This window comes from Vipera ursinii (genome assembly GCF_947247035.1).
Source record: "Vipera ursinii genome assembly, chromosome: Z".
NCBI lineage: Eukaryota > Metazoa > Chordata > Lepidosauria > Squamata > Viperidae > Vipera > Vipera ursinii.
Window position 1 is genome coordinate 96381937 of NC_139517.1, and position 20850 is coordinate 96402786.

General features: G+C 37.1%; 1 protein-coding gene across 1 annotated transcript in view; it reads left to right on the forward strand.

Annotated features, from left to right (window-relative positions):
- Window positions 1-20850, forward strand: part of THSD7A (thrombospondin type 1 domain containing 7A) — a gene marked incomplete at both ends in the record, with an annotated part of 206302 nt that overhangs the window by 115213 nt on the left and 70239 nt on the right. Inside the window, 1 exon segment of the mRNA XM_083377963.1 lies at window positions 13752-13943. Coding sequence (XP_083234089.1) covers window positions 13752-13943 — 192 coding nt within the window.

Consider the following 20850-nt stretch of genomic DNA (forward strand, 5'->3'; position numbering starts at 1 on the left):
CGTATTGATTACAGAACCATTGCTATTTATGCATATCAAGATTATAGGTGTTTATGAGAAGAGTCATGTCAGCATTTCCCCCCAACAATTGCTGTTTCCACGATGCCAGAGTTTTCTTATTCAACATGGCTTATATTTCAGTATATATCAGTATACTGTGGTGACTGTATGATAAATAGATAGATAGATAGATAGATAGATAGATAGATAGATAGATAGATAGACAGACAGACAGATAGATGATAGACAGACAGATAAATAGATATAGATATGTAAAATATACATATACACATGAATAAAAATATTCAAGCTATTTGTTCTTTGTTAAAGGCTAGGGGAGATCTGCCAGACCTTTGAAAGAGTCCAGACAAGAAACCAAAACTATGAGTATTAACATCATCTTTATTGTAAGATTATAGTAACAATCTTGCAAACCTCCTACTCTCTTCCTGAGTGGCAGAAGATTCCACTTGTAATTGTAGAAATAGCCTCCAATCCCCAGAATACATCTCTATCCACTGAGCACCTAGCTGAAGTATTGTTGCACAACTAGAAGCAAATGGATATACAGATAGCCTGTTTACAAATATCTAGTGCAACTAACAGAACAGTTGGGGCAGAATTTGTCTCATCCCATGACAGCACAGCAACCTACAGCATAGCCAGTGCTTCTGTGTCCTCATGGGAAACTTGTGAGATGGATATCACATCTTTGGTAAGAAAACATAGCTATGAATACTAAAGGTAAAGGTAAAGGTTCCCCCGCACATGCATGCTAGTCGTTTCTGACTCTAGGGGCCGGTGCTCATCTCCGTTTCAAAGCCGAAGAGCCAGCGTTTGTCCAAGGACTTCTCCGTGGTCATGTGGCCGGCATGACTAGATGCCAAAGGTGCACGGAACGCTGTTACCTTCCCACCATAGTGGTCCCTATTTTTCTACTTGCATTTTTACGTGCTTTCAAACTGCTAGGTTGGCAGAGGCTGGTACAAGTAACAGGCGCTCACTCTGCTACCTGCCACTCGGGATTCGACCCGCCAAACTGCCGACCTTCTGATTGACAAGCTCAGCGTCCTAACCCACTGAGCCACCTACAACATAGCCAGTGCTTCTGTGTCCTCATGGGAAACTTGTGAGATGGATATCAGATCTTTGGTAAGAAAACATAGCTATGAATACTAGCACTACCTTTATTATAAGCTTATAGGAACAGAATCTTGCAAGTATGAAAGCACTTCTTCCCTTCCTCATGTTTACTTTCCAGAGAACTTAGGAGGCTCCCTTCTGCTTCCCATACCCTCATTCTTTTTGTGGACTAAGATATCTCTTGACTAATTTTTGCCTAGATTTCAGCTCATCTCTTCTGTCTCCCAAGATTATTCACACATAGTCAGATGGTTCCGTTCACCATTTTCATATGATCTAAACCAATATACAGGATTCAGTGCAAGAAAATTCAATGCAAATATTAAAAGTTGAGCAATGTTATTATATGCTCAGAAAAATCATCCAAATAAAATAGCTGTTGAATGAACATGTCATTCATAATCGAATATATTAATAGGTCCTAATGGCATCAACAAAGTTCAGAAGATGAAATTGCTTAGCTTGTAAGAGCGGGAAATCACATCACAATTAATGAATATACAATTGAAAGGCTATGTACAAGGATTAAAATGCCAAAGCAGATTTTATTATTCCACAAATGTGTCCAATGACCAGACAATTCCTTATTATTGGTCCTAAGACTTGCTAAATAATTCATATTAACTAATTAATAAATTGTGTGTCAACCTAGCTGGTAACGTGAAAATCATCATCCTCTTCTGTTGGGCTTCTAAATAAATAGTGGCTAGTTGATTATAATAGGATGATTAAACCACATGGTACTATTTAGATTCTTAAAGAGATGGGAGTACCAGACCATCTTATTTGTCTCTTGAGAAATCTATATGCAGGTCAAGAAGCTACAGTGAGAACTGGACACAGAACCAATGATTGGTTCAAAATTGGGAAAGGAGTCCGGCAAGGCTGTATACTCTCACCCTGCCTGTTTAACTTATGTGCACAGCACATCATGAGAAAGGCAGGGCTAGATGAATCAAAAGTTGGCATTAAAATTGCTGGGACAAATATCAACAACCTAAGATATGCAGATGATACCACTCTAATGACAGAAAGTGAAAAGGAACTAAAGAGCCTCTTGTTATGAGTGAAGAAGGAGAGTGCAAAAGTTGGGTTGAAACTAAACATTAAGAAAACCAAGATCATGGCATCCGGCCCTCTCAATTCCTGGCAAATAGATGGGGAAGAAATGGAGGTAGTGACAGATTTTATTTTCATGGGCTCCAAGATCACCGCAGATGGGGACTGCAGCCAAGAAATTAAAAGACGCTTGCTTCTGGGGAGGAAAGTCATGGCAAATCTAGACAGCACACTTAAAAGCCGAGACATCACCCTGCCAACAAAAGTGTGTATAGTCAAGGCTATGGTCTTCCCAGTTGCAATGTATGGCTGTGAAAGTTGGACCATAAGAAAAGCTGAGCACCAAAGAATTGAAGCCTTTGAACTATATTGCTGGAGAAGACTCCTGCGAGTCCCTTGGACTGCAAGGTGATCAAACTGGTCAGTCCTAGAGGAGATCAACCCTGACTGCTCTTTAGAAGGCCAGATCCTGAAGTTGAAACTCAAAATACTTTGGCCACCTAATGAGAAGGAAGGACTCACTGGAGAAGAGCCTAATGCTGGGAAAGATTGAGGGCAATAGAAGAATGGGACGACAGAGAATGAGGTGGCTGGATGGAGTTGAGGTGAAGACAGGAAGGTCTGGAGGAACGTTGTCCATGGGGTCACAGTGGGTTGGACATGACAACAACAACAACTATTTAGATTGACCCTGGTTGCAATATTTTACAAAAAGAAAACAAATTAGTACTTCTACCAGTCTAGACCCAAAATTTCCCAATGAAACATTGGTGCTGAAACAGATCAAACTTTCAGGGTCAGGAGAATCTTGAAAGCCTGAAAATTAGATTTTGAATCATTTTCAAAATTGTTGTGACAACTGTTTCTTGCAAACACTTAACATAGCCTTTCTGTATAGCTAGCAGATGGTATGATATTTTGTAACTATAAAAATGTTTTCTTTCTATTGGCAAATATTATTATATCCTTGTTTATTTATCTGTTTCTCAGGATAATAATAAAGGACAAGATAATAATCCCTGTCTCAGAAAGTAGAGCTTGGGGTCATCCAATAAACCTGATTGCTGGGAGATTCATTAGAGGATAAAAAGCATTTGTGCACATGGATCACAATTAAGCTAGAACATTCTTAGCTAAAAGAACAAATAATGTCTGCTTAGGTAATTATTATAAAGCTATTGATTTCTATTGGTTATCATAGCTACCTATTGCCTTCAGCATCAGCAAGAGAATGCTGGACTTTGAAAAGGCTTTATTTTGTTATGAAAATCCATAAGAAGGAAATATAAATATTACCCTTAGTGTATGTGAAGCTACTGCTGGGGAGTGGGGAGGTAAGATGGAGCTGAAAAAATGCAGCTTTCATCATTATTTTTTGTGAGCAGAGATTATGGTTAGGTAATGAAAAACCTGGCAATCTATCTGATCAACTTCAATACAATAAAATAGAGTCACATCTGGTTAGTAGTTGAATGCAAAATCATTGGGAAATTCCAGAGCTTTAAGCAAGATGGGAAGCCCCCCCCAAATAAAAACAATGGAAGAGCATTCTGCCAAGAAAACTACTGGATGTATCAATGGAGTCAGTAGGAGTAGAAATTAACTTGGAAAAGACTCTACTGACTGATAACCAAAGGGGGTAAAATAGAAATTTGAGTGGGATTAACACCATAGTCACTAATGTTGGCATGGGTCATTAGAACAAGCATCAGCTTCTCTGGGCTGATAATGGATGTTTCCAGCTGCCCCTCCCTCCTAAATGTGGATGCTTCCCCTGTATTTTCTTGAGATCTGCATTCATGGTCAGATGTGAATTTTGCATGTTTAATATAATTTTTCTCACAAAGGATTATCAGAAATGTTTCCAAAACTGAATGGGACCCAAAGAGTTTGTTACTTAAAAGAGTCCAATAGTCCCTTTTCTTGTTAACAAAAGATGTCAAAAATCATAAGCTTTTGTAAGTTAGTTTGCTTTCATTTTTTTGCTAGCATAGATTAACATGGTTCTCGTCCTATGGCATCAGTAATTATTACTGTAAGGTGGCAATTTTTTAAATGAGAAGTGGTATACAAATATTTTAAATATGTAGCTGGAAGGGGAACATTTATGCCATGTAGACTAGCTCTTATTAAACAGTGAATAGAAACTTTTATTTGCCCAAAATTTTATGCACCTTTCCAACTCTTATATGCAGCTGTCATAAGGAGAAAACAATCTTCTTGCTTGAAATAGCTAGGAAAAGAACTTTCTTCAATTTGTATAATTTGTATTGGATAAGGAATACCTTATCCTGCACTGGCTATCAGTTATATTTCTCCCCCTTTGTTCCATTTTCTTAGGCAATAGTGCAATAGGACTCTTCTGATATATTTATAGCTGTGCAGAGTTTTGTATGTGAATTTACAGTATCCTGTTTCTTGATATATGTTAAATAGGTGTTGCAGAGATGTATTTAAATAAAAATGTGACTTCAAAAAAATGTTTTGGTAAATTCTACTACTTCTACTACTACTGTCTTGCAAGAAGATTAAGACCTGCTCCAAAGGTGTTTCTCTGTTGCCTTCTTTTGAAATATGTATACTTTGAGTTCACAGCCTAGTCAATAGTTTTAGAAATCCCAAGTGTTCTATTATCTAAGTGCTAACCAGAGTGGATTGTCAATTATGAAGTTTATTTGGAGGCATTCATGGAATAGACACAAATATTTGGTCCCCTGATTTTTATCCAGAGATATCCAATACTAAAATAAATAAACAAATTTGACTGATTTTAACACAAAATGAACTATTAGATTTAAAGATCTAGAGTGGAATTTTCCCAGTCTAAGCAACTTCTAGATGTATGGGTTTGAAAACTCAGAAATTCTCGTTAGATAATGTGGATCTAGAAAATTTCTTTTCAGAAACCATTACAAGGCATCAAACGAAACTGTTTAATGTTTATTATAATTGAAGTCAGTGCAAATGTTACTTAAGTTTTTGAAAGGAAATTACTTGAGAATATTAACTATCAGTTAATTAAGATTGTTAATTAAAGACAGATGCTGCTTAGCAACTTATTAAAAGGGATGAATAGGAATCAAGAATTCATGAAATCTATAGAGCTAGCAAGATGAGCTTTTCTCATGCAATAATATAATAATAAGAATAAGAATAAGAATAAGAAGAATAAGAATAAGAATAAGAATAAGAATATAGCTGGGAAAGCAAATAATAATGACCTAGCAATGCTAAGACCAGGAAAGCTGAAGAAAGAGACCAAGGGACTAATTCTGGCTGCACAAGACCAAGCCTTAACGACAAATGCATACAAAGTCAAAATTAAGAAGACAGCAACAGACAGTAAGTGCTGCCTATGCAAAGAAGCTGAAGAAACAATTGACCACCTGGTAAGTTGCTGCAAGATCGCACAGATCGCACAGACAAGCAGTGGCATGACAAAGTAGCAACAATAATGCATTGGAAAATCTGCAAGACAAAAAAAGTCTGGATAATGGACATGGCAGTGCCTGGAGACAGCAGAATGGAAGAGAAAGGACTGGAGAAGATAAAAAAATGCAAAGACCTATAAACAGAAATAGAACGACTATGGCAAAGGCAAGCAAGGGTAATACCAATAGTAATAGGCACCTTGGGAGCAATCCCGAAACAACTGGAGCACCACTTGGACACCATTGGCATTAACAAATTCAAACATCCACATCTGCCTATCTCAGGTCCTTCGTAAGGACTCGATAGGTAGACAAAAATGCCAAATCCAGTCTGAACATCTGGCTAACTGTGCAATAAATAACAACAACAAAAACAATAGTTGGAAGGGAGCTTGGAGGTCTTCTAGTCCAACCTTCTGCTCAGGAAGGAAACCCTATACCATTTCAAACAAATGGTTGTCCAGTCTCTTCTTAAAAACCTCCAGTGTTGGAGCATTTACAACTTCTGGAGGCAGGTTGTTCCAGTGATTAATTGTTCTGTCAGGAAATTTCTCTTTATTTCTAGGTTGCTTCTCTCTTTGATTAGTTTCTGTCCATTGCTTCTTGTCCTGCCTTCAGGTGATTTGGAGAATAGCTTGACTCCCTCTTCTTTGTGGCAACCGCTGAGATATTGGAACACTGCTATCATGTCACTCCTCATCCTTCTCTTCATTAAACTAGACATACCCAATTCCTTATATGTTTTAGCTTCCAGCCCCCTAATCATCTTTGTTGCTCTTCTCTGTACTCTTTCTAGAGTCTCAACAGCTTTTTTACATCGTGGTGACCAAAACTGGATACAGTATTCCAAGTGTGGCCTTACCAAGGCATTGCAAAGTGGTATTAACACTTCACATGATGTTGATTCTATCTCTCTGTTAATGCACTGTGTTGGCTTTTCTGGCAACTACAGCACACTGCTGGCTCATATTTAAGTGATTGTCCACTATGACTACGAGATCCCTCTCACAGTTACTACTATTGAGCAAGGTACCTCCTATATTGTACCTGCCTTTTGGTTTTTCTTGCCTAAATGTAGAAACTTAATTTTTTCACCATTGAATTTCATTTTGTTAGATAGCGCCCAATGTTCAAGTCTGTCAACATCCTTCTGTATCTTAAGCCTATCTTCTGGAGTGTTGGCTATTCCTGCTAGATGTTGAAGAGCACTGGGCCCAGAACAGAGCCCTGGGGTACCCCACTACACACTTCCTTCCATGTGGATGCAGTTCCATTGAGGATCACATGCTGACTATGGCCGGTCAGTCAGCTAGGAATCCAACTGGTGGTAATGCTCTAACCCACATTTTTCTATCTTATCAAGTAGTAGGTTGTGGTCTACTTTATCAAATGCCTTACTGAAGTTCAAGTAAATTATATCCACAGCATTTCTCTGGTGCACTAATTTTGTCACCTGGTCAAAGAATGCAATAAGATTTATCTGGCATGATCTGTTTTTGACAAACCCATGTTGATTTTTGGTAATGACTTTGTTTGCCTCTAGGAGGTGTTTGCTGATTCATTGCTTGATTATCTTTTCCAGAATCTTCCCAGATATTGAGGTCAGGCTGATAGGTCTGTAGTGTCCTGGATCCATTTTTCCTCCCTTTTTTGAAGATGGGAACTACATCAGTCCTTGAGTAGTTCCCTAGTGCTCCAGGATCTTTGAAAGATATAGTTCAATGGTTCTGAGATCACATCTGCCAGTTCCTTCAGAACTTGGGATGTAATCCGTCTGGTCCTGGTGATTTGAACTCATCTAGGGTGGACAGGTGCTCACTTACCATTTTTTAATCTGTTTTTTACGGTACTGTTTTTGATAGATTGGACTGTTTTTTTTCCCTTTGTGTAAAGATGGATGCCAAAAACAAGTTACCGTAAGTACTTCTGCTTTCTCCCTGTTGCTTGTCACCTTCTTGCCACTTTCTCCCACTAATGCACCAATCATTTCCTTAACTTTTTTTTCTTGTTTTTTACATGTTGAAAGAAGCTCTCTTTTGTTGTTATTTTTTACTTTTTTCACAAGCCTTAGCTCATTTTGAGCCTTAGCTTTCCTCACTTCATCTTTGCAGGCACAGGCTATTTGCTGATATTCTGCCTTAGTTATGTGCCCCTCTTTCGACTTTTTATACTTGTCCTTTTTGTCTTTCAATTTATCAGAGAGTTCTTTATGCAGCCATGCTGGTTTCTTTTGAGAGCTGTTATTTTTCGTCTTGACTGGTAATGTGCTAGACTGAGTTTTTATAATCTCACTTTTCAAAATTTCCAAGCTTCTTGAGTTGTTTTCCCTTTGAGGATTCCCAAGCTGTCTCTAAGTTTATTGAAATTAGCTCTCTTAAAGTCCAAGACTCTAGTTTGACTATGTTCTGTTGTTTGTGCTTGCATAATGTTGAATTCCAATATGGCATGATCACCCCCCTCCCCCCACAAGATTCCTGTGGCTTCAACACCTTCTATCATTTCATCTCTGTTAGTGAGAATTAAGTCCAGTATGGTTGATCACCTAGTTCCCTTCTCTACTCTTTGGAAGTCAAAGTTGTCTGCTAGGTTTGTCAGTAATCTGTTTGATCTTCCATTTGGTGCAGTTTGTCTCCCAGTTGATGTCAGCGTAATTAAAGTCCCCCATTACTATTGTGATGTGCTTCCTACATACCTTAGTTAGCTGACTAGCAAAAGGTTCATCTATTTCCTCTGGTTGGTTGGGTGGCTTATAGTATACACCTATGGCAATGTCATTCTCCCCCCCCCTTTTATATTGACCCAAATGCATTCAAGACAGTTTTCCTTATTGTTATATTCTATTTCTGTAGAGATGTAGTTATTTCTTATATAGAGAGAAACACAACCTCCTATTTTATTTGGTCTTTTTCTTTTAAATAATTTAAATCCCACTAGCTATGTGTTCCATTTGTGGGTTTCATCCCACCAAGGTTCCGTAATCACAACAATCTCTCTCTCTCTCTCTCTCTCTCTCTCTCTCTCTCTCTCTCTCTCTCTCTCTCTCTCCCCCCCCCCCTCCCTCTCTCTCTCTCTTCTCTCTCTCTCTCTCTTTGTGTGTTTGTGTGTATAAATATTTAATCATCTTTCTAGAAGGAGAGTGTTTCTAGTAGCACCAGAAAGCATTGTTCAGTGTCTCAATAGATTTTTTTCTAGAAAGAAAAGCAAAAAAAGAAAGCTTGTGTGGAAATAGAAAGATTATTAATGGAAATTAACATAATCTGGAAAAATTATAGAATTCTGGTAATAATAGACTACTTTGTTCTTTATTGGCCAGGCAATCACATAATAGAACACTCTGTTAATAAACTACTTATTAACTGAGAAGAAATGTATTCCGTTTGTTGTATAAATACATTCTTTTTCTCATAATGTACTAAATTTATAATATTCTGGTTTTTTTATTGCATCCATTCTGAATTGCCATACTTTTTTCTATACAATGTTTTGGTATACAGTTAATAAAATATTCAGTAGGAAAATGACTATGGTATTATATTTCCATTTACAAATTCTTCTGTAACACAGAGGTACTAATTTCTTACGTTAAGAAGGAACAATTTCTATGTCTGCTTATATATGAAATGGACAATAAGGTCTATGAGTCTTGCAATATTCTTATTTCCATCCAAAATCAAAATTTCAACAGATTGATCACTTATTATTATTAGCTTGTAGTTCCTCCAAACTCCTTGTATCATAATTATTAAGTTAGCTGATTTCACCAACAATTTCATTTTGTAGTTTTAAAAATTATTTATTGTTTCACACTAATGAGATTCTAATGGGCCAGTAATGCCATGGAAATTGGCATTATGTTTTATATGGAGCTGCATAAACCTTGACAGTTATGACCTTCAAATTAAAGGGTCTTCTGAGAGTTGATATACTTGGAGCTTGCTGCTCTCCATCAATCACTTATTGTTGCTACTTTGGCTGCAGAGTATACCCTGAAAGTATTTATAAATTAAAGTAGCTGAGCTTATTTATTTTCTTGAAAGCAACAGAAAGGGGTAGTTTGTTTGCCTAATAATGCTTTTGTACTCTACAAGATGCATCAGTCAGCCAAATCTAAGGATAAGTGATTTTATGTGGGAATTCAATGTAACTTTATTTCTAGAAGTTTTAGTCATTAATGAAAAAAGCTTATTCAGATTTGTTTTGATATGTTCTAAAGTAATCTTCCTCAATCTTCATTGAAATGCTTTTATGATAGTTTTATTTACTATTCATAAATTACTATGTTGTACATCTATGTTCTTGTTTAAAAATAGTGGTAGATTTTATCACAATACTTTTGATTCCCTTAACAATAGAATATTATCTGATTAAAGCAAATGCAAATAAATCTTCCTGGAACAATGCTAATAAAATTTAAAAGAGGAAGAACATTTTTAAAAAATAGTTTGAAACAGTTGTTTCTGTTATTATTAGGTTTCTACTTAGCATTATCTGAAAAAAGAGAGATTGTTCAACCAAAGTCACCTTATTGTAGTTAACCTCATAACAGCTATATCAGGGCTAATAGGAAAGGCTTGCAAAAATCTAGATGACTGTAAGATGGCAGCAAATAGTCATTTGCCCTGCTATAGAATAAAATGTATAACAGTATCATATTGCTAGGTACTCAGGTCTGAGTTGCCAAAATGTAGATGACCACTTCAGACAGCAATGAAATGTTTCTCCAGTAACCCATTTTTCATTTAGACACCAGCTGCAACTGGAGATGACACAGTATGGTTGTGCCACTGCAGTTCCAACTAGAGATGACATATTAAGGAAGATGACATATTATGTTATCTCCAGTTGGAAAGGGAACATCAGTTTACCTTAGGTTTTCAATAAAATGCATTTATTAGTGCTCAAGTTATTTTAGCTTTTTTCCCATATGTTATTTTTTATTAGCTTACAGTATAAAATACAAAACTACAAAACCAAGTAGAAGGAAACAAAGGGGAGGGAAAGAGAAAGAGAGAAGTGTGGAAGAGGGAAAAAAAAGACATTGACTTCCAGTTCTCTCTGTTGCAGTACAGTAGGGCATTAACATCGAACCTCAACTTTTTACTTTTCTGTAATAGTATAAACTAGCTATTTCTATAACAGCAAATCAATCCAATCAGTAAAACCCAAAATCAAAGTTTCATTTCCCCCCCCACTTCAAACACAAAGTCCAGAAGCGGTTTCCAAGTAGGAACAAAAGTACTTATACTCTTTTTTTTAATATCAAAATGGTCAATTTAGCCATCTCTGCTAATTCCATTAACTTTTGTAGCCATTCATCCATGGTGGGAATCGAAATGCCCCTCCATTTTTTGTTATTTTAGCTTTTTCAGACTAGTTTCATTCTCCCCACCAATTTTCTTAGTCTAAGTTTTGAGTAGTATTATGCTATTAGATCTCCCGGTAGTTGATTTTCCACTGAAGTTAATAAACAGCAAATCCCATGCTTGTAGATGAAGACTGAGTGACAGTGAATAACTGCCCACATTTATTTTTTAAAAAGAAGGATAGGGAGAAGATTTAGTATGATATTTTGTTTCAAAACATGACTTTTAAATAAAAGCTCATGAGAACATGCTTTATGCTTTTATGTACATTCAGAGTCACGCCATCTGTTAGATTTTTCCCATTTTATAAAACTTAGCTATGCTACCCACCACAGCTATTGTTTGCTGGGATTGCTATCGCTTCATGTGATTGCTATAGTCTGGTGGGACTGTTTTGGCAGCATATGATTCTGCCTAGTAAGATGTGATGTTATAAGATGAAATGCCCACAAAAGTCAATTTGTTCATATCATTTATGAAACATTAGGAAAAAAATTACCTCAGTAGCATAAAATCCCAATAAGTTTAAGTAAGTGTTATTAAGAGATGCCTCATTTCATTTCATTACCTGTAATCAGATAATACCTACCGTGGCATGCTCTAGATCTGAACATATTTCCTTAATAGGCAGTCAACGACAATATTATCCTGTTTAAACATGAAATCAATTTTTAAAGAGTCTGCCACCAGATGCAGTTGATTGTTTTCTATGTGACAATCAGACTTCTTTCTAATTAAAGATTTTAGGAGTACTAGCATTATTTTCCTATAGGATCTTTCATATTTTTGTGTTTGTATGTGCATCAAGAGAGAAACAGGGGTCTCCCTGCCAGCTGCTAAAATGTCATCATACATCAGTGTGATCAAGAAAGGAAGCATCTCTTCTCTTTCAGCTGCCAACATATTTGTTCAGAACATTTTACTTTTTTAAAATGTTAAGGCCAGCAGTTTTGCATAAAGAAAAAAAAACTGTAATGTATTTTCTTCTTCCAATTCCCTGAGCAGCTCTGACAATAAGCAATTATTTATCAGTATTGACTCCTGACTTGAATGTGCTATTGGAATATTGTATTTCTTTTTTTAAATGTTATTGTAGCATAGCATATTGTGTGTCATATTGAACATCTTTGAGTTAAATTCTATTAGCTATTATGATGAAATAATTGATCAGATGAAATAACTTCATAATTGCATTATAATGATCTGGGCTGAGTTAACACTGGCTCAGAGTTAATGACTTTGTAATTTCTTGGCTGAATTTCCACTAAGGAATATGCAGGGCTTTTTTTGTCATAGAATGCTCAGAACGGAGTTCCGGCACCTTTTTTGGGATGGAACCTTGTAGGGTAGGCAAGGCGGGTTGTATAACATGTGTGAGTTCCGGCACTTTTTTCTTTTACAAAAAAAGCACTGGGAATATGTACATGATGTCACTGAGCTTTTCATCCATATATGCTGGAACCTTACCCAAACTGCTGCATTCCGTGTACATTAGACTAAAAATCCCATAATGCTATTTATTTACTTATTTAATTTGTTTGCTGCTTCTGTCACTCTGTAATGCGACTCTGACGGCTTACAATTAAAACCATAAATATAAAGTATTAAGACATTGACTACAATAATTAAAACTTTTAAAAAATGAAGGCAATGAGAGTACAGAGATATTATCTTTCCCATTAGTCCACCAGCCTTCTTCAACACAGATTACCTCTGCCAGGATACCTATAATGCTATGGTCATATTGTCTGGAATACAATGAATGTTGTTGTTGTTGGTTTATTTATTTGTAGCCTGCCTTTAATATTATTTTTTACAAATAACTTAAGGCAGTGAACATATCCAATATGCCTTCCTCCTCCTGTTTTCCCCAGAACAACCCTGTGAAGTGAGTTGGGCTGAGAGAGAGAGAGACCTGCTCAAAGTCACCCAGAGGGCTTTCCTGGCTAAGATGGGAGTTACTTTCTAACTTTCTAACTATCCTGCTTTCTAGCCTGGCCCCTTAGTGATTAGACTAAAGGACTCTTATCTGGAGGATTACAAATTAGTAAAATTTGGGGTTTTTATTTATTTTTAATGAATTTATAAATCTCTTTGGTAAAGGCTACTCTCTAAATGGCATATATAAGCAAGAACCAGAGCCACCGATACAAAAATAATAACAAAGGACATACAATAACAGAAATACAATATACAATCATGGCATCAATTATAATTAATATAATATTCCAGGCACTGGGAGCTCTACGACATCCAGCTATTATGGAATAATCAAATTTTAATGAACTTCCAGAAGACCAGGAGAGTGGAAATTACCCTTGCTGTATAACGTGCTTTAGAGTAGATCTGTTTAGGTTTGTTCTGCAAGATGATTCAGCTATTCAGTAATGATTTTGCAATATCTTTTCCACAAAGATAGTTGTTATAGTATTTAAGTAATATTTTTCCCTTTCTTGTCTAAATTAAGATATATAGTTTTGCTATCTAACATTGCCAAAGTATAAATATGAACCTTCTCCCATTCATCATTCAGTTCCATTTTGAATGCATGAGTGAATGTGGATTTTGCAACCATTTCTTAAGCACTGAGCCATGGAAAAAGATACACTCACTTTGGATAACTAATCAGTTTATTTTATCTTTTTGTTTAACAAAACAACCAAATCTAATTTATTTATATGCCCATCTGGGTTAAGAATGTTCAATTGAAGTTAAATTAGATCTGATAGACTGCTACTGGCCTTTTCTTTCCCAGGAGAAGAAGTTGATAGACAGCTCTGCAGAGATGCTATCTATCCTGTCCCCATTGTCTGTGAAATCCCATGCCCAAAGGACTGTGTTCTCAGCACATGGTCTGGATGGTCCTCCTGCTCTCACACCTGCTCAGGGAAAACTACAGAAGGAAAACAGATGCGCACCCGCTCCGTCCTTGCATATGCAGGTGAAGGTAAGACCATCCATTAGCATTTTTGCAATAGACAAACATGAGCGTGTGTTATTTTCTTAGGATTCATGAGAAAGAATGAACAAGGAAAAATTGTTTCTCTTGTAATATTTTAGAATGACTATTAACAGTGTTAGCAAGTAGAGTATACACTATTTTCACTTTGATTTGCCATGTATTAAATGAGTTGTGAAATACCTGTAATGGTATGTAGAAATGACCTTGGGAGACTGTGCAAAGAGATACTGCAAAGGGAAAGATCAAATAAGACACAGCATAGCTTGCAGCTGGATAGTGGATGGGGCAAGAAGCTCAGAAGAGGCTGTTCCTAACTGTAAAGGAGGTGTGTGGGGGGGGGGGGCGGAAGAAATGTCAGACTTGTAAGATTCTGTCAATGTAGCTTTACAATAAAGTAGAATTAGCTCATCTGGCCCCAGAAGACTTGACAGTACCAGAACTGATGCTTCTAGCAGTTAAGGCTAATATCTCATTTTATATTCTCTTGTTTTATTTTCAGATTACTTAATCTTCCTTCTTGCATTTTGTTTTCCACATTTAGCTTTAGATGGCAGATGCCTGTTTATATTTTCTTCATTCCTATCCCAAGAAATCTTTTAGTGGAAACTTAACAGTATTTAAATAGTATTTTTTTTTCAGTAGCCATTTTAATTTTTAAAAGAAAAGAAAGATGTATACTTTGCTTTCTCAGCATCGCATATGTTTGAATGGAATTATTCTTAATTTGCTAATGTCTATTATAATGTTCCTAGTGCATGATTTGATTTCACTTCTATGCTACAAAGGAAGATTTAATTCTTCGAGGGCAAATATATATATATATATATATTTCATTGAGTTTATGGCCATTCTCAAACAATTTACATTTCAAAGTGAAGAAAATTACTTAATTCGTATTCTATTTCTACTAGGGAGGTAAGAGAAATCTGCCACAGATTTCAGCGGAAAAGAAATAGTGTGGTTTGGAAAAACAGAACCTGAACCAGCAGAAAGCTCTGTGTTGATTAGCACCAATGAACTGAATCCATTACCATCCAACATACATTTGAGAAAGTTGCATTAATAAGAGTTATTTTCAAGGAGGTATATACAAAAATGTTTAAAAGAATAATCGTTGAAAAGTATAACTTTACAGAATAAAGAGGATAACGTTAAGAGAGATGTGCAAAATCTGTTCCCTACGCAAAAAGGGTTAAAGTATTTTCTAAGTCCAGAACTATAACATTAGGAAGCAGCTGAGATATATACCTCCCTACTAAATTGAACTGTAAGAAGGAGGAACTGATAAATAATACAGTCAGACTTGTAGGATTCTGTTATTATAGCCAATCTCAGTAAAAGTAGTTTTAGTCTTCCTTCAGAATTGAATTCTTAATACCTTCAAGGCTAAAATATTTACATAGTTTCTACTGTTTACTTGTTAATGACCACTTAATCATCCCAGAATTTCATATTATATAAATCACATATTTAAATTAAAAGTGGAATGAGGAACAAAAAATTTTTTGATTTAAACTTTAAAATATATACATTAGTGATTGAGATAGAGAAAAAAAATGGTTGGTTCTTGGAAGCAGTACTAGCTTCTGGTCAAAATGTTTGTAAAAATTCAGAAGCTCTCTCTGAATTATAGAAGAAATATGTTTGAAGCTATATATGGATGGCTTGTTCCCATCAGCTATTGTTTTCGGAAGTTGTTACCTTTTCCCTTCTTGAGAGAGAGAGAGCAGGGAGAGAGCAAAGAAAAAAAATATATATATGATAAGCTATATATGTTTTCAAATGTCTCTTTCCCAAAAAACTTTGGAACAAATCTACTAGGAGTCCAAAGGGAGGAATAGATCTACTTTTATAACTCAAAACATCTGTTACTCTCTCCACCTCTAAGCCTTTGGCATATGGCAGCCTATAAATACATTTTTAAAAGCTTTTTCAACAGGAAGGTGGAGGTTTTTCCAAGCATAGGTACTCCAGCTCTATGATTTATGAGCCACAAATGAGCCTCAAATTGTTTCATGCTTAATTTTTCATGATGCTAAAGGCTTGAGAGCCATGTAAAGAAGTAATATTGAGCCTTAAGCTCTTAGCTTCTCTAAGGCAATAGATATTAGCTATATTCCTTTGTTCAGAGTGTAGAACATTTTAGATATCTAACATATTGCTAAACCTGCAACAATGGCTGGGAGGTGATGAAACCATATTTAGCCAAGTGGCATTATTGAAATATAATCAGATAATGGGGAAAGACAAGAGATAATAGGTTTTCGGATTTGGTAAAAATTATCCCAGAATCTGGAAGATGATTAGGATACTGTCAGTGCAGATCACTTATCTCTATATGAAATGAACTCATTTTAAAATGTAGCAAATTTAAGAAGCTTCTTTTACATAGTAATACAGAAAATATTTGACTACAGTATATCAGATTTTATTTTTTTCCTGCCTGCAAGATTAGAAACGTGACTGTATTTTTGGCAATTCTCAGTTTTTATGACAAAGCAGTTTAATTATATGGCATTTCTTCTACCTTTCTGAATATCATAATTAAATTATGAAAGTAGGCCTGACTTTTTCACCAGTGTCATAATCAAGCTAATTATTTCCAGATGAGGGGACAAAAATTGGTGCCTGATAATATAAACAATCAGTAAACAGTGTAATTTTCTCCCAATATGCACATACTGCTGTTTACAATGTTTGTTGAAGCACACTGGAAATCAATTATGGCATATGTAAGTTAAACTCAAGGGAGACTAGTAGATATTGTTTGTTGCAAACTCTTATATTCAAATCAATAGAAGAATTGGTGACAAAATGGTGAAGGAATATAATAAGTAGAAAAAGAAAGTTTCTGGCTTAATTAAGTGTAGAGCATGACTTCTGAGGGCCATTGCCACAGCTAAAAAAAATTCTTAATCTTCTTTCTGAATACACATCTCAATAGCATCTTTTAGTTGCTTTAGAAACAGGATGATAATTCTGGTCGAGAATTAAGAAAAGATAAGATGGGGAAAAATAAAATTACTAATCTAACCTCTTTCTCTGATGAAGTTAGTGTATACATGGAGACACAATAGCCACTTTTCTTTTTAAACTTAATAAATAAATAATCCCTGATTATATTTTTGGCTCTTACTTCCTAGCACCAGTATACTGTTACTGGGAATTTGAAGTATTGGTGAACAAAAACAGAGCAGGTCATAAGACCTGTTTGGCATTATATATCTCATTTGTTGTTGTTGTTAGTTGCAAAGTCGTGTCCGACCCTTCGTGACCCCATGGACAACGTTCCTCCAGACCTTCCTGTCCTCTACTATCTTCTGGAGGCCATTTAAACTCACGCCTACTGCTTCAGTGACTCCATCCAACCATCTCATTTTCTGTCGTCCCCTTCTTCTCTTGCCCTCAATCTTTCCCAGCATTAGGCTTTTCTCCATTGAGTCCTTCTTTCTCATTAGGTGGCCAAAGTATTTGAGTTTCAACTTTAGAATCTGGCCTTCTAAAGAGCAGTCAGGGTTGATCTCCTCTAGGACTGACCAGTTTGATCGCCTTGTGGTCCAAGGGACTCGCAGGATGCCATGATCTTGGTTTGCTTAATGTTAAGTTTCAACCCAACCTTTACACTCCCCTTCTTCACCCGCAACAAGAGGCTCTTTAGTTCCTCTTCACTTTCTCCCATTAGAGTGGTATCATCTGCATATCTTAGGTTGTTGATATTTCTCCCGGCAATCTTAATTCCAACTTTTGATTCATCTACCCCTGCCTTTCTCATGATGTGCTCTGTATATAAGTTAATTAGGCAGGGCGACAGTATACAGCCTTCCGGACTCCTTTCCCAATTTTGAACCAATCAGTGGTTCCGTGTCCAGTTCTCACTGTTGCTTCTTGACCCACATATAGGTTTCTCAAGAGACAAATAAGATGGTCTGGTACTCCCATCTCTTTCAGAACTTGCCACAGCTTGTTGTGATCCACACAATCAAATGCTTTAGCATAGTCAATGAAGCAGAAGTAGATGTTTTTCTGGAACTCATCTAGCTTTCTCCATGATCCAGTGTATGTTGGCAATTTGGTCTCTAGTTCCTCTGCCTCTTTGAAATCCTGCCTATACTTCTGGAAGTTCTCGATCAACATACTGCTGGAATCTAGCTTGTAGGATTTTAAGCATAACTTTACTAGCATGTGAAATGAGTACAATGGTGCAATAGTTCTTTCTTTGGAACTGGAATGTAAACTGATCTTTTCCAATCCTGTGGCCACTGTTGAGTTTTCCAAATTTGCTTGCAAATTGAGTGTAGAACTTTTACTGCATTGTCTTTTAAGATTTTGAATAGCTCAGCTGGAATACTGTCACCTCCACTAGCTTTGTTGTTGCTCAGCTTTCCTAAGGCCCACTTCACTTCACATTCTAGGATGTCTGGCTCGAGGTCAGTGACCACCTCATTGTGGTTAACAGGGATGTTAAACTCATTCTTGTATAGTTCTTCTGTGTAATTTTGCCACCTCTTCTTAATCTCTTCTGTCTCTGTTAGGTCCCTGCCATTTTGGTCCTTTATCATGCCCATTTTTGCATGAAATGTTCCCTTCATCCCTTCAAATTTCTTGAAGAGATCTCTGGTCCTCCCTATTCTATTGTTTTCTTCTATTTCTTTGCACTGTTCATTTAAGAACAGTATCTTTCTTTTTCTCCCTTGCCTTTCACTTCCCTCCTTTCCTCAGCTATTTGCAAAGCTTCCTCAGACAGCCATTTTGCTTTCTTGCATATTTTTTTTGGGGGGATGGTTTTAGTTGCGAACCTCCATCCATAGTTCTTCAGGCACTCTGTCTATCAGATCTAATTCCTTAAATCTATTTGTCACCTCTACTGTATATTCAACAGGGATATGATTTAGTTCATACCTGAGTGGCCTATTTCTTTTCCCTACTTTCTTCAGTTTAAGCCTAAATTTTGCAATGAGAAGCTCATGGTTTGAGCCACAGTCAGTTCCTGTTCTTGTTTTTACTGACTGTATAGAGCTTTTCCATCTTTGGCTGCAGAGCATATAGTCAATCTGATTTCTGTGTTGTAGAGCCATCTCTTGGGTTGTGTTTGCTATGACCATCATATTCTCTTGACAAAATTCTATCAGCCTGTGCCCTACTTCATTTTGTACTCCAAGGCCAAACTTGCCTGTTATTCCGGTTATCTTTTGTCTTCCTACTTTAGCATTCCAATCCCCCATGTTGATAAGGACATCATTTTTGGTGTTAGTTCTATAAGGTGCTGTAGGGCTTCATAGAATCAGTCAATTTCATCCTTTTCAGTTGGGGCATAGACTTGGACTACTGTGATATTGAATGGTTTGCCTTGGATTCGAACTGAGATCATTCTGTCATTTTGGGGATTGTATTCCAGTATTGTGTTTCCTACTCTTTTATTGACTATGAAGGCTACTCCATTTCTTCTGAGGGATTCTTGCCCGCAGTAGTATACCTGATGGTCATCTGAATTAAATTCACCCATTCCTGTCCATTTTAGTTTGCTGACTCCTAAGATGTCAATGTTCAGTCTTGTCATCTTTTGTTTGAACATGTCCAGCTTTCCTTGATTCATGGATCTTACATTCCAGGTTCCTATGGAGAAAAAATCTTTACAGTGTCGGACTTTCCTTTCACCATCAGATACAACCACAGCTGAGTGTCCTTTCGGCTTTGGCCCAGTCGCTTCATTCTTTCTGATGCTACTAATACTAGCCCTCTGCTCTTCCCCAGTAGCATATTGGACGCCTTCTGACCTGAGGGGCTCATCTTCCAGCGTCATATCTTTTTTCCTTTTGGTACTGTCCATGGGATTTTCATGGCAAAGATACTGGAGTGGGTTGCCATTTCCTTCTCCAGTGGATCACGTTTTGTCAGTACTCTCTGCTATGACCTGTCTCTCTCTCTCTCTCTGTGTATCAGCTTTTCTGTTTTTATAGTTTATATATATTTACAGAATACATGTGTCAACGGCTGCTGGGGCCCCCACTGCTGCTGTTTAACCACCAGTTTCTGGCGACCCCATTGTTGCTGCTATATGCTCAGGCTCTGCTGCTGCCCCCTTGCTGTAGTTGTCTGAGGGGAGGCTGCTAGGTCTCCCTCATTTAAGGGTCCATTAGCGATTGCTGTACATTCTGGGGCGGTGACCAATCTCCTTGCTGTGGTCGTCCTCCTACCAGCTTCTGATCTCCAGGCTTCTGCACCACCCCAAGATGTTGCAAGGCCTCTATTAGCTGTGGCAAGCTCAGAAGTTGTTGGCCTTTCACTTGCGGGGGTTCCCCAACCTCCCATTGCTGCAGAGGCCCCAGGCTGGGTTTCTCTGTCTCTGTGGGTCTGGAGGGCCTGGCAGGGAACTCTTGGGTCTGTCAGGCTGGTCTGCAGGCAGGAATTTCCACTTACCCATATTCCCAGTGTCAGACGGTCTGGTAGCTCTCTACCATTTTGCTTTTCAGGTCTCTGGCAGGGCTGTTTTGAGGCATCTGGAATCTCCACTGGAGTGGTTCCAGCCTGACAACCAGATAAGCTCTTCTAACTGCTTGTGTTCTCCCCAAAACTGGGAGACCTGCACAAACTCATCTTCCCACAGCATGCTGTCTGTTACTTCCTCCTCTGAGGTGTCAGCAGCTGCCAGGTCACCATCTCCAATCTGTTTCTCTTTTCCCATGATGAAGATTTTTCCCTGAATCTTTTCAGTTTCAGTTTCAGTTTATTTGATTTATATACCGCCCTTCTCCTTGGTAGGACTCAGGGCGGTTCACAGGGCATATATAAAAAACAAAAAACACTATACAAAAATTAAAAAAGAATTAAACCCTTGCCCAATAAAACAGTAATACAGATTAAAAACAATTAAAAAACCCATAATCCCCATCAG